General features: G+C 48.8%; 1 protein-coding gene across 1 annotated transcript in view; it reads left to right on the top strand.

Moving 5' to 3' along the window:
* ND-13B (NADH dehydrogenase (ubiquinone) subunit ND-13B) overlaps positions 1-14,042 on the top strand; it is a 44,867-nt gene extending 30,825 nt beyond the window's left edge. Inside the window, exon 3 of the mRNA XM_068385608.1 lies at positions 13,715-14,042. Coding sequence (XP_068241709.1) covers positions 13,715-13,882 — 168 coding nt within the window. The 3' untranslated portion in view covers positions 13,883-14,042. The remainder of the gene's footprint in view (positions 1-13,714) is intronic.
* The last annotated feature ends 517 nt before the right edge of the window (positions 14,043-14,559 follow it).

The raw sequence follows: 14,559 nt of genomic DNA, 5'->3' as shown, positions 1-14,559 counted from the left end.
CAACTCTTGAGGCAAGAGCCTCAACTCTTGAGGCAAGAACCTCAACTCTTGAGGCAAGAGCCTCAACTCTTGAGGCAAGAGCCTCAACTCTTGAGGCAAGAGCCTCAACTCTTGAGGCAAGAGCCTCAACTCTTGAGGCAAGAGCCTCAACTCTTGAGGCAAGAACCTCAACTCTTGAGGCAAGAACCTCAACTCTTGAGGCAAGAGCCTCTCTCTGCACAGCCACCTCCTCAACCCTTGAGGCAGACGCAACTCTTGAGGCAGGAACCTCATGCTATGAGGCAGCCGCCTCAACGCATGCAGCAACCGCATTCTTCACAGCATGAGCCTCTCTCTGCGCAGCTACCTCCTCAACCCTTGAGGCAGACGCAACTCTTGAGGCAGGAACCTCACAGGAGCCTCATGCTATGCGGCATCCTCCTCAAACCATGAGGCAGGAGCCTCATGCTATGCGGCATCCTCCTCAACCCATGAGGCAGGAGCCTCATGCTATGCGGCAACCTCCTCTACCCATGAGGCAGCCTCATGCTATGCGGCATCCTCCTCAACCCATGAGGCAGGAGCCTCATGCTATGCGGCATCCTCCTCAACCCATGAGGCAGGAGTCTCATGCTATGAGGAGCCTCATGCTATGCGGCATCCTCCTCAAACCATGAGGCAGGAGCCTCATGCTATGCGGCAACCGCCTCAACCCATGAGGCAGGAGCCTCATACTATGCGGCATCCTCCTCAACGCATGCGGCATGAGCCTCATCCCTTGCAGCATGAGCCTCATCCCATGCAGCATGAGCCTCATACCATGCAGCATGAGCCTCATCCCATGCAGCATGAGCCTCTTCCCATGCAGCATAAGCCGCACGCCATGCAACATGCTCTGCTTACCTTACAGCATGCTCTACATACAGCATGCTCTGCATACAGCATGCTCTGCATACCTTACCGCATGCTCCTCAGTCACACATCTTTGGTTGTTGCCAACTCACTAGACTGTCAAGCAGTTTAATAACGTTGCCTTCTAGTCTGCTGCTTTTGCACCAGTGAAACCCTCACTGAGAGAACTTAGCTTTTCTCGGATATGGTTCCTGTAGATGAGAAAGTGCTATTCTCCCTCCTTCTGATATTCCCTTGAGGACTCTGTCATTTGGAAAGGAGCCTTTAGCTGCTTAGCCTCCTATGGACTTTTATTTAAGCATAACATGCTTCCAGGGAGGGTAATGGTTCCACTTCAGTCGCTAACCCCGTCTGTTACCACACCTGCTCCCATAGACCTTGAGCTTTGTTGCAAGACATGCAGTCCAAGCTTAGTCCTTGTTAGAGGATTTTTTGTTTACGGAGTCAGTGTGTCACTGGGAAGACGTTCAACAACCAGCAGAAGTGACTTGTTGTGACGCAGTGCGGCAACCTCAGCAACCCGATAAGGAGTTGTCTGTACGACCCAGACAGTCTAGACAGCTTCGGGTTGTCGCTGTACTTCCTCGCTTCCCCATGGTTGACAGTTCACAGACTGTGCAGCAGTACCATGATCTTGTGTCCGGCTCCGTCAGACGACTAGCTTTTAAGAGCTCCCACAAGTCGTCGCTGTCTGGAGATTCTCAGATGGACTATGGATCTGACCAAGGAACTGGGCCTCCTGGTCAATTTTGAGGAGTCCCAGCTCGTCCCATCCCAGACCATTGTCTACCTGGGTATGGATCTTCAGAGTCGAGCTTTTCGGGCTTTTCCGTCGGCCCCAAGGATCTACTAAGCCCTAGATTGCATCCAGAGCATGCTGAGAAGGAACCGATGCTCAGTCAGGTAGTGGATGAGTCTAACAGGGACACTTTCATCGCTGGCCCTGTTCATCGAGTTAGGGAGACGCCACCTCCGCCCCCTTCAGTATCATCTAGCGGCTCACTGGATAAAGGACATGACGCTAGAGACGATCTCAGTTCCTGTTTCCGAAGAGAGGAGGTCTACTCTCACGTGGTGAAAGAACAGCTTTCTTCTCAAGGAAGTCTACCTTTGGCTGTTCAGAAACCCGACCGCCGTCTCTTCTCTGACGCATCAGACACGGGCTGGGGTGCGACTTTGGACGGACAGGAATGCTCGGGAACATGGAATCAGGAGCTAAGGACACTTCACATCTATTGCAAGGAGCTGTTGGCGGTTCATCTGGCCTTGATAAACTTCAAGTCCCTCCAGCTTAACAAGGTGGTGGAGGTGGACTCTGACAACACAACAGCCTTGGCTTACATCTCCAAGCAGGGAGGGACTCATTCGTGGAAGTTGTTCTAGATCGCAAGGGACCTCCTCATCTGGTTAAAAGATCGAAAGCTCACGCTGGTAACGAGGTTCATTCAGGGCGATATGAATGTCATGGCAGATCGCCTTAGCCGGAAGGGTCAGGTCATCCCCACAGAGTGGACCCTTCACAAGAATGTTTGCAGCAGACTTTGGGCCCTGTGGGGTCAGCCAACCATAGATCTGTTCGCTACCTCGATAACCTAGAGGCTCCCGTTGTATTGTTCTCCGATTCCAGACCCAGCAGCAGTTCACGTGGATGCTTTTCTGCTGGATTGGTCCCATCTCGACCTGTATGCATTCCCGCCGTTCAAGATTGTCAACAGGGTATTTCAGAAGTTCGCCTCTCGCAAAGGGACACGGCTGACGTTGGTTGGCTCCGCTCTGGTCCGCGAGAGAATGGTTCATAGAGGTACTGCAATGGCTGGTCGACATTCCCAGGACTCTTCCTCTAGGAGTGGACCTTCTACGTCTACCTCACGTAAAGAAGGTACATCCAAACCTCCACGCTCTTCGTCTGACTGCCTTCAGACTTTCGAAAGACTCTCAAGAGCTAGGGGCTTTTCGAAGGAGGCAGCCAGAGCGATTGCCAGAGCAAGGAGGACATCCACTCTCAGAGTCTATCAGTCTAAAGGGGAAGTCTTCCGAAGCTGGTACAAGGCCAATGCAGTTTCCTCATCCAGTACCACTGTAACCCAGATTGCTGACTTCCTGTTACATCTAAGGAACGTAAGATCCCTTTCAGCTCCTACGATTAAGGGTTACAGAAGTATGTTGGCAGCGGTTTTCCGCCACAGAGGCTTGGATCTTTCCACCAACAAAGATCTACAGGACCTCCTTAGGTCTTTTGAGACCTCAAAGGAACGTCGGTTGTCCACTCCAGGCTGGAATCTAGACGTGGTCCTAAGGTTCCTTATGTCATCAAGATTTGAACCTCTCCAATCAGCCTCTTTTAAGGACCTCACATTAAAAACTCTTTTCCTCGTGTGCTTGACAACAGCTAAAAGAGTAAGTGAGATCCACGCCTTCAGCAGGAACATAGTTTTCACATCTGAAACGGCTACATGTTCCTTGCAGCTCGGTTTTTTGCTAAAACGAGCTTCCTTCACGTCCTTGGCCTAAGTCGTTCGAGATCCCAAGCCTGTCCAACTTGGTGGGGGACGAACTGGAGAGAGTACTTTGCCCAGTTAGAGCTCTTAGGTACTATCTAAAAAGGTCATAACCTTTACGAGGACAATCAGAAGCCTTATGGTGTGCTATCAAGAAGCCTTCTCTTCCAAGGTCTAAGAACTCAGTTTCTTACCTATTCAGGCTCCTGATTAGGGAAGCACATTCTCATCTGAAGGAAGAAGACCTTGCTTTGCTGAAGGTAAGGACACATGAAGTGAGAGCTGTGGCTACTTCAGTGGCCCTCAAACAGAACCGTTCTCTGCAGAGTGTTATGGATGCAACCTATTGGAGAAGCAAGTCAGTGTTCGCATCATTCTATCTCAAAGATGTCCAGTCTCTTTACGAGAACTGCTACACCCTGGGACCATTCGTAGCAACGAATGCAGTAGTAGGCGGGGGCTCAGCCACTACATTCCCATAATCCCATAACCTTTTTAACCTTTCTCTTGAATACTTTTTATGGGTTGTATGGTCGGCTAAGAAGCCTTCCACATCCTTGTTGATTTGGCGGGTGGTCAATTCTTTCTTGAAAAGCGCCGAGGTTAAAGGTTGTGATGAGGTCCTTTAGTATGGGTTGCAGCCCTTTATACTTCAGCACCTAAGAGTCGTTCAGCATCCTAAGAGGACCGCTACGCTCAGTAAGGAAGACGTACTTAATAAAGGCAGAGTAATGGTTCAAGTCGTCTTCCTTACCAGGTACTTATTTATTTTATGTTATTTTTGAATAACTAATAAAATAAAATACGGGATACTTAGCTTCTTTGTTAACATGTATGCTGGTCTCCACCCACCACCCTGGGTGTGAATCAGCTACATGATTATCGGGTAAGATTAATATTGGAAAATGTTATTTTCATTAGTAAAATAAATTTTTGAATATACTTACCCGATAATCATGATTTAATTGACCCACCCTTCCTCCCCATAGAGAACCAGTGGACCGAGGAAAAAATTGAGGTGGTGTTGACAAGAAGTACTGGATTACCTGACCACAGATGGCGCTGTGGTGTTCACCCCCACCTGTATAGCGATCGCTGGCGTATCCCGACCGTAGATTTCTGTCGGCAACAGAGTTGACAGCTACATGATTATCGGGTAAGTATATTCAAAAATTTATTTTACTAATGAAAATAACATTTTTGCAACAAGTGGCAATCAGGATGTCTGGACACCTGCAAAAGTCATCATCAGCACTCTACCAGGCAAAGTGGAAAGTGTTCTGTGGTTGGTGTCGTGGATGGGGTATCTCTCCACTCGATGCCACTAATCTAGCAATAGCGGAGTTCCTTGTGTACTTGCGTGAAGAAATGCGCCTATCAGTCTCGGCAGTGAAAGGCTATCGCTCAGCCTTAAGCCTCGCCTTCAGGCTGAAAGGAATGGACATTTCTTCATCGCTAGAACTTTCTCTACTCATACGGAGTTATGAACTTACCTTCCCTCAGTCAGAAGTGAGACCTCCCCCATGGAACGTGGTTCGAGTTCTCACGTCTCTTAAGAGACCTTCCTATGAACCATTACGCCAGGCATCAGATCGCCACTTAACTTGGAAGACGGTGTTCAGCTTCGTCCCTGAGTTTATTGCTAAGACTCAGAACCCGGGACTAGCGGATCCTCGATTCGACTCCTTCCGGATTTCTAGTCTCCGTACTGTAACAGATGACCCAGACCATCTCTTACTATGCCCAGTAAGGAGCTTGAGGCTGTACCTCAAGAAAACAGCCGCATCCCGTCCTCGTGTGCCTGCACTATTCGTTAGCACAGGAAGGACTAAGAGGAGGGTCACCAGGGACACTGTCTCTGCATGGATTCGCAGGGTCATTGACCTGGCACTGAATCCAGACCCTCCTCCTTCACGTCGCCCCAGAGCACATGATGTCAGGGGCGTAGCGACGTCCCTGGCCTTCAAAAGAAATTATTCAGTGACGCAGGTTCTTCAAGCTGGGGTGTGGAAACGGCAGACCACGTTCACATCCCACTACCTGCAAGATGTGACCCACAGGAGACTCGATACTTTCTCTATCGGTCCTGTGGTGGCTGTACAACAGCCGGTTTTAAACCTCAAGCTCCTTATTGGACAAGTAGCAGAAGGTTGAGGGCATTGTTACCCAGTTTTAGTCTGCATGAATGAAAAGGTTTGACTGGCCCTTATTCTTTTCTTCATCATCCCCTCCCTTGGGGAAAGCAGCATCCTAGGTTCTCTGCATAGCTGACCTCAAACCACTGCAGGTAAACCATGCTCCCTTGTGTTCCTAGTATTAATATTAATACTGTTACGTCCCCTTACCCTGACGAGGTGCTATTGGGAAAGTCCTAGTCTACAAGTTTCCATTTAAAGAACTTCAGAACAACTTTCTAGGACGAGTCACACTTCTTCATACCTTCACACACAGCTTGCGTTGGCCGCAGACCTTGCATAGGAAGGTTTTAGTGAGGTGCAGTGGCTCCTTATTTCTTGAGTGTTAACACACTTGAATAAGGAGCCCCCTGGCAAAGCCAAAAGCCAGACTGGCTGGGACGTCTACCCTCCTTAATGGGTGAGTCGCCCCTATTAAATAGCGTGGTTTGTATTCCAGTTATGGAACAAATGACAAATTCATAGATAATTTGTATTTTTCCTAACTATACAAACCTTAGCTATTTAACCAAACTTCCCCGCCAGCCCTATCCCCCTTGAAGTCCTACCTCCAAGCAAAGTGAGCTCAATCACAGGTGTGTGAGAGGTGGGGGGTAGCAAGCTACCCTCCCCTACCCCTGCTAACTAGCGGTGTGGGTAGTAAACCCTCGTTAAAAATAATGGCTTGTCATTTCAGCTATGCCGAAAGTAATACCCCTGTTAAATAGCTAAGGTTTGTATAATTAAGAAAAATACAAATTATCTACGAATTTGTCATGTTTTATAGTTTGATGGCATGAATTCACAGTTGTGCTGTAACTGAAATACAAACTTACGCTATTTATGGGGTTCGCCAGGTGATCCATTTAAATTTGATCGAGGGTTAACTACCCATCCCGCTAGTTAGTGGGGGGTAGGGAGGTAGCTAGCTACCCCTCTCACTCACACACTAATGACTATGCTTCACTTTACTTCTGGCTTGGAGGGAGAACGGTTGTTGCCGGTTTTCCTCCTAGCCTATTTTGGACTGCCATTAATTTTTGTCTTTTTAACTTATGTTTTTTCTTGTACTGTGTATATATGAAAATATTCTTAATGTTTTTATATGTATGTTGTAAGCTTTCTTTACAGTGAATGTTGCTGTTTGTGTGATAGCGTAGTACAGCAGGTTCTCAAGGATGGAGAACCTTCCCTCCCCACCTTTCAGCCTTGGACATCGTCATCCCGTTGGTGGATAGCCTTCCGTGTGACTCGGCAGCCACGTCGGGAATCATCATTGTTTGGATACTCCTCCGTTCAGCTTGCATCGTCGCCTTCCCCTCTACGTGTTCTTAGAATGAATCTGCTTGGGGAAGGGATTGCGGCCCTCTCAGAATTGACTTCAGTCTTGCTCTTTCTCAAGGTTATCGCCGCTCACTTTTCGTGGGCAGCCAGCAGTATACTCTTCGGGGGGAGCACCTTTCCTGTTCGCGTGTTAGATTATGCTTCCGAATGGTTTTCTTTATTAATTAAGTGAAATTATAAGTATTTGTAATTTAACTTTTCAGTTGTTTCGTAACTGGAATACAAACCACGCTATTTAATAGGGGTATTACTTTTGGCGTAGCTGAAATGACGAGCCATTAATTTTTAAACATTCAACTTAGCCGGTGGATATATATATAGCTAATGTCTCCGACGGTCCAGCAGCAAATTCAAAACTCGCGGGCGATCGTAGGTTGGGTTGCTGGGTGTACACTAGCGCCACCACTCGCCAGGATACTGGAACTATTCCTCACATCCTCAGTTCTTTTCTGCCGGCTGTGGCGTAAACATTGATTTTCTTGCTCGCGCTTACCTCGAAGTTTCTACAGCTTTGGTGAAGTACTTGTTTTGGTTTATGGCTTTCGCTTGGTTGGTTATTCTTTTGACTGTTCTTGAACTCCTTTTTGATTTGACTATAATTGACCCTTGCTTTGTTTTTTATCTCTCTCTGGACATTCCAATTTGGCTGACCCTTCCCCTGTATATAGGAAATGTGCTAAAGGCTGTAATAGGCGCCTTCCAAAGGCTTCCATCGACCCCCACTCTATTTGTAATAATTGTAGAGGTAAGATTTGTCAATTGGGGGATCGATGCGATGAATGTGTCATTTTGTCAGATAATGGGTGGTTAGAGTATGAAAAATATACTCGTAAATTAGAGAGAGATAGGGTAAGAAGAACCTCTTCTCATTCTTGAGAATTTTCCTCTCCCCATGTCCCTGAACCTTGTCCTTCCCCTGTAGTGGTAGTTTCTGAACCCCCTACTAGCACTAACGAGCCTTCACTGAAGGACATGATGAAGGGTATTCATGCCCTTGGTGCCAAGGTCGAATCGTTGGCTACGGATCGGAACCAACTTATGTCCGATGTGAAGTTATTAAAAAGTGCAAGTGTTAGTGCGAAAAGTGTTAAAAATGTGTTCAGTGTTGCGGAGGGTTCGTCTGTTTGTACTTGCCGTTCGCCCAGTCCGAGACCTCTTTCAAGCTCCCCAACCCCTGGGAGAAGGAATATCAAAAGACGAAAGGGAACGATAGGTGTTAAACCACGAACAGACGTTCCCTCACGAGTTGCAGACATTGCTCCTCACGATCGTCCTTATTATGAGAGAGACGAGACTAAGTTCTCCTCATCCTCCGATGACGTTCATATTAGTAGGAAATCCTGGCATCAGGTTTCACGACCTCTTAAGAGGAAATTGGTTCCTTCAGAACAAAGTCAACGCGTGCTTCCAGATCATCCTCGCGATCGCCATCTCGTAAGCGCCGAGCACACGTCCAGGAGCCGGAAGATACATCGGAGAGGTCCAGGCAACATTCTTCTTCCCTTTCTTCGTTTTAGGCAGGCCCAGTAGTATCCACTCCTAAGGATCAGCCGATCCCCTTCCTCCAGCAGGAATCGCTGACACTGCGTCAGTCAGCCGCCAGCCTTGGTTTAATTCCCTGATGAAAGCGGTCGTGCAGGCTATGAAGCTAGCCCTCGCTGATCTGGGACTAAAACCAACGGCTCCCCCGCCCCCGCTGAAGAGAAGGAGAGGAGTGGATTTCGCGGTAACTTCTCCCAGGGTTAAGCTGGCTTCCAAGGGGTCCGTCGGGAAGGCCCCTTCCCCTTTGCAGGCGCTTTCTCCTTCTCCTGCGGACGAAACTTTCCCGTCCTCAGGAGAATCCAGCGAGGTGAGGCACTTTCCCACGGCACCAATGGGAGGAACCCCACCTCGAGGAAGAGAAACGTCTCGCGTAGGAGGGACCTTCCAGACCTCTTTGCTAGAGTCCTGTTTCCCTCCCAGGAGGGAGCCCAAGTACTCAAAGACGATGCCCAAGTCATCTTCGAGGATTCGTCCAGAGTCAACCATTCCCCGGGAGGACGTCCGCGTGTCCCCCCAGGAAGAGCCAATGGGGACAGGAGACTTCGCTGCCAGTCCACAAGGAGGAGAGCAGCGCGAGTCAGAGCATGCCTTCTGGCAGGTCCTTAATCTAATGAGGCAACTCAATAGTTTTAAGGACCCAAAGACCGCCCCCCGCGAAGGCAAGGATATGGTCCTGGACCAAGTTTATGGTATTCAGAAGCCCCCAAAGGCCAGTGCAGCCCTGCCATGGTCCCAGGGGGTGAAGAGTGCCAGGGACAAGGTCGCGTTCAGCAGAGGAGGTACTTCGAGATCATGGAGGAGTCTTGTTTAGCTCTTCCCCTCCACCACTCTGTGGAAGAGCTCACCAAGGGTCTCTCTCTAGAGAAACTCAATGCCCGGCAGGTGACATTCTCAGCGTCGGAGATCCTAAGCCAAGAGAAAGTCGCTAAGTGTGCCATGCAGGCCACTTCGTGGCTGGATGTCTGGCTGGGGTCTCTGGGCATCCTATTGAGCTCTGAGGACTTGTCCAAGGAGAGCAATAGGAAGGCCCTGGAGATCTTCCTCCCCTCGGGCACGCGCTCCATCGAGTTCTTGGCTCACCAGGTCACTAACCTGTGGGCTAACTCGATTCTAAAGCGACGTGATGCGGTGACTGAGAGGTTCCACCCGAAGGTCCCCGCTGTGGATGTCAGCAAGCTCAGACATTCCTTCATCCTTGGAGGAAACCTGTTTGAGCCCAAGGATATAGAACGGACAGCTGAGAGGTGGAGGAAGACGAGTCACGATTCACTCCTCCAGAAGGCCCTTACATCTCAGCCCTACAAAACTCCAGCTCCTCAACAGCAACAGCAGCCTCGCAAGACACCGAAGCAGGCTCCGACAGCTAAGACCAAGGTGTCTAAACAGCAGCCCTTTCCTGTCAAAGACAAGAAGGGCGGAAAGTCCTCCAGGGGAGGCAGAAATCCTAGAAGGAGCGGCCGAGGCCGCAAACGCTAGGATTGACAATCCCTCTGCGTGTCCACCTGTAGGGGGATGCCTGCAAAGTTGCATGCACAGGTGGCAGCAACACGGGGCCGATTCCTGGACGGTCTCTGTGATCGGACAAGGATATCGCGTCCCGTTCATAACATCTCAACCTCCCCTGACAGCGAATCCAGTGTCGTTGAGCTCCTATGCCATGGGATCGGCAAAGGGGCTAGCCCTTCAGGCAGAAGTCGAGACCATGCTCAAGAAGGATGCTCTCCAGGAGGTCGTAGACGGCTCCCCAGGCTTCTTCAGTCGATTCTTTCTTGTAAAGAAGGCGTCTGGAGGCTGGAGACCTGTCATCGACCTCTCAGCCCTGAACAAGTTCGTCAAACAAACTTCGTTCAGCATGGAGACAGCAGACACGGTCAGTCTTGCAGTGAGACCGCAAGACTTCATTTGCACACTGGATCTGAAGGACGCGTACTTCCAGATCCCAATCCATCCGTCTTCCAGGAAGTACCTAAGATTCAGTTCAAGGTGCTGTGTTTTGGTCTCTCCACAGCACCTCAGGTGTTCACCAGAGTGTTCACACTGATATCTTCGTGAGCGCAGAGGAACGGCATCCGTCTCCTCCGTTACCTGGACGACTGGCTGACCCTGCCAGACTCGGAGTCGACCCTTCTTTGACACCGAGACAGGCTTCTGGGAATTTGCCAAGATCTAGGGATCATGGTAAATCTCGAGAAGTCCTCTTTGCTTCCAACACAACGACTGGTATATCTAGGCATGATATTAGACACCAATCTCCACAAAGCCCTTCCCTCAGATGACAGGATAGCAAGGCTGAGGAGGGTTGCAGAGCCTTTCCTCAGTCGAGAAGAGCTTCCAACCCAATCTTGGTTAAGTCTCTTAAGTCACCTAGCCTCCTTGGCCCGTCTAGTTCCCAACGGCCGCCTCAGGATGAGATCTCTGCAGTGGCGGCTCAAGTCCCGGTGGAATCAAGGACCTGCAGTGGTGGCTGACCGACGACAACCTTCGAAAGGGAGTGGATCTTCTCGTCCTTCCCCCGGATTTGATGCTGTTTTCGGACGCATCAAAAGAAGGGTGGGGGGCCCACGTTCCGAACCAGAGGGCCTCAGGCCTATGGTCAGAATCAGAAAAGTACCTCCACATCAACCTGCTAGAGATGAAGGCCATATATCTGGCCCTTCAACAGTTCCAACAGACCCTGGTGGGCCTCTCCGTGGTGGTGATGAGCGACAACACCACAGTAGTGGCTTATATCAACAAACAGGGAGGTACCTTTTCACAACAGCTATCCCATCTTGCAGTAGAGATACTGAGATGGACCGAAGTCCACTCGATACGTCTATCAGCTCGCTTCATTCCTGGCAAAAGGAATGTGCTCGCCGACAGTCTGAGCAGAGCTTCGCAGATAGTGAGTACCGAGTGGTCTTTGGATCCTCAAGTAGCCAACAAAGTCCTGACTTTGTGGGGTTCCCCGACAGTGGACCTGTTCGCGACTGCCTTGAATTTCAAGCTGCCGCTGTACTGCTCCCCAGTCCCGGACCCCAAGGCACTCTGGCAAGATGCCTTCCAACAAAGGTGGGACAACATCGACGTCTACGCCTTCCCACCGTTCTGTCTGATGAGAAGGGTGCTCAACAAGACCAGACTATCGGTCAACCAGCTCCGCTATGGCATCATGCAGAGTGTTTCCCGGACCTTCTGCAGCTCCTGACGGAACTCCCGAGAGAGCTTCCCCCACGACACGAGCTACTCAGACAACCACATTGCAACATCTTCCATAAAGCCATAGCATCGCTTCGGCTTCACACCTGGAGACTATCCAGCGTCTCCTCACTGCGAGAGGCTTTTCGCAACAAGTTGCGGAAAGGATGTCTCGACACCTGCGAAAGTCATCCGCAGGGGTCTACCAGGCGAAGTGGAGAGTCTTCTGTGGTTGCTGTCGTGGGAGGGGTATCTCTCCCCTCGATTCCACTATTCCAGCAATAGCGGAGTTTCTCGTGTATTTGCGGGAGGAAATGCGCCTTTCGGTCTCGGCGGTGAAAGACTATCGATCAGCCTAAAGCCTAGCCTTCAGGCTGAAAGGAATAGACATTTCTTCCTCGCTGGAACTTTCCTTACTCATACGAAGCTACGAGCTTACCTGCCCTCAGTCGGAAGTGAGACCTCCTCCATGGAACGTGGTTAGGGTCCTCAGGGCTCTGAAGAGACCCCCGTTCGAACCATTACGCCAGGCCTCTGACCAACACCTGACTTGGAAGACGGTATTCCTGCTCGCTCTGGCTTCGGCCAAGCGGGTCAGTGAACTTCATGGTCTCTCATACGACATCGCCCATTCAAGGGGATGGGGGGAGGTAACATTCAGGTTCGTCCCTGAGTTTGTTACCAAGACTCAGAACCCTGGAGTGCCGGACCCACGGTTCGACTCCTTCAGGGTTACGAGTCTCCGTTCCGTAACAGATGACCCAGACCATCTGCTACTTTGCCCAGTAAGAAGTCTGAGGCGTTATCTGAAGAGAACAGCTGCAGTCCGTCCCCGCGTGCAAGCTCTGTTTGTGAGCACGGGAAGGACGAAGAGGAGGGTCACCAAGAATACCATCTCAGCCTGGATTCGAAGGACCATTCATCATGCCTTGAATCCAGACCCTCCTCCGTCACGTCGCCCTAGGGCACATGATGTCGGGCATCGCTACGTCCCTGGCCTTCAAGAGAAACTTCTCTGTGACGCAGGTGTTACAAGCTGGGGTCTGGAAGCATCAGACAACCTTCACAGCCCACTATCTGCAGGACGTGACCCACAGGAGCCTCGATACTTTTTCTATCGGCCCTGTGGTGGCTGCACAACATCTGGTCTAACCTCAGGCTCCTTAATGGACAAGTAGCAGAAGGTTGAGGGCACTGTTACCCGGTTTTAGTTTGCGTGAATGAAAGAGTATGTCTGGCCCTTACTTCTTTCTTCATCCTCCCCTCTCTTGGGGAATGCAGCATCCTGGGTCTCTGCATAGCTGACCTCAAACCTCTGCAGGTAAACCATGCTGCCTTGTGTTCCTAGTATTAAGAATAATACTGTCGCGTCCCCCCATACCCTGACGAGGTGGTATTGGGACGTCCTAGCCTAGAATTCCTTCTAAAGGACTTCAGGTCAACTTCCTAGGACGAGTCACACTTCATTTCTCCACACACAACTTATGTAGGCCGCACGTTTCTTGCGTAGCAAGAAACTTGCGAGTTGCAGGGACTCTTTTTCTCGAGTGCTGGTCACTCGGATTCTGAGTCCCCGGGTAAGCCAAAGCCAGTAAGGCTGGGGACTTTCCACCCTGCTTAAGGGTAAGTCACCTTATGTAAATAGCGGGGTTTGTATTTCGGTTACGGAACAAATGACAAATTCGGAGATAATTTGTATTTTTCCTAACCATACAAACCCTATCTATTTACACATATTTGCCCGCCAGCCCTGTCCCCCAAGACAAGTCCTACCTCTAAGTGAAGTGAGGCAGCTCACCAGTGTGTGGGGGGGGAGGGGTAGCTAGCTACCCCTCCCCTACCCCCGTGCTAACTAGCGCTGGGGTAGTTTAACCCTCGTTAAAATCTAATGGCTCGTCATTTCAGCTACGCCGAAAGTAATACCCTATGTAAATAGCTAAGGTTTGTATGGTTAGGAAAAATACAAATTATCTCCGAATTTGTCATGTTTGTATATCCTTCTAGTAAGGAAACATAACTGGTAAAACTTTTCTTTCTTTTTCTACAGATTTTAATTTGATATGAAAATTAAACCTTGTCTTTCCCCAGGAACCAGATGTGGAAAAATTAGAACAGGCAATCAATTGTGGTCAAATTGAGGAGGTTATTATCCAAGCAGGCAATGAGCTTACTTTGGCCCGAAAGATGCTCGAGTGGAAACCATGGGAACCTCTTTCTCAAGAACCACCCAGTGGGCAATGGAAATGGCCTTTGTAAAACTATCCAGGTATTGTGTTATTGAAATATTTCCTTACTAAATAAAGACTTTGGTTGAGACCAAGTACTCCTCTGTACATTTATCTTGCAATTACTTGTGGTTTCATGAAAGAGTGTAATGTAATATAGATGATATTTATAGATAAAGTAGTAAAATTTATTATAATTTCATTATCCTTTGCATTTCTGTGGCTGATTGTAATTCTATCAGAAAATGCTAATTACTGTACTAGGAGTAATGTGTATATGCTGGAAGTTGGAGAGAAATAAAGTCAAGAATTCATGTCTGTAAAAATTTTAATGAAATCAAATCAAACCTGTTTTTCATTGACACAAATTTATATATGTGATCAGTGTTTGATGAATAAGAATGTAATTTCACTGTCATCTAACAACTATTAATGGCAAACTAGTAATGATTTGAAATAAATTGTATACAAACTTTGCTGGATAATGGTTTTCTTTCAAGCTGCACTTTTGTTTATTGAGATAGTCAGCATCAAAAGCTCAGACATATTTCATAACTACAATATTTAACAAAACTAAATTGAATTTGTGGTTTTCAAGTCATGACTATGAAACTGCAATGAATGAATGGACGAGGGAAAGGAAATGTTTTATTAATTTTTCAAGGTACAGTATCGTAAATTGTATGAGTACAGGAGCGCAAAGCACCT

This window comes from Palaemon carinicauda, chromosome 13, assembly GCF_036898095.1.
Source record: "Palaemon carinicauda isolate YSFRI2023 chromosome 13, ASM3689809v2, whole genome shotgun sequence".
NCBI lineage: Eukaryota > Metazoa > Arthropoda > Malacostraca > Decapoda > Palaemonidae > Palaemon > Palaemon carinicauda.
This window is presented reverse-complemented; position numbering and strand designations above follow the sequence as displayed.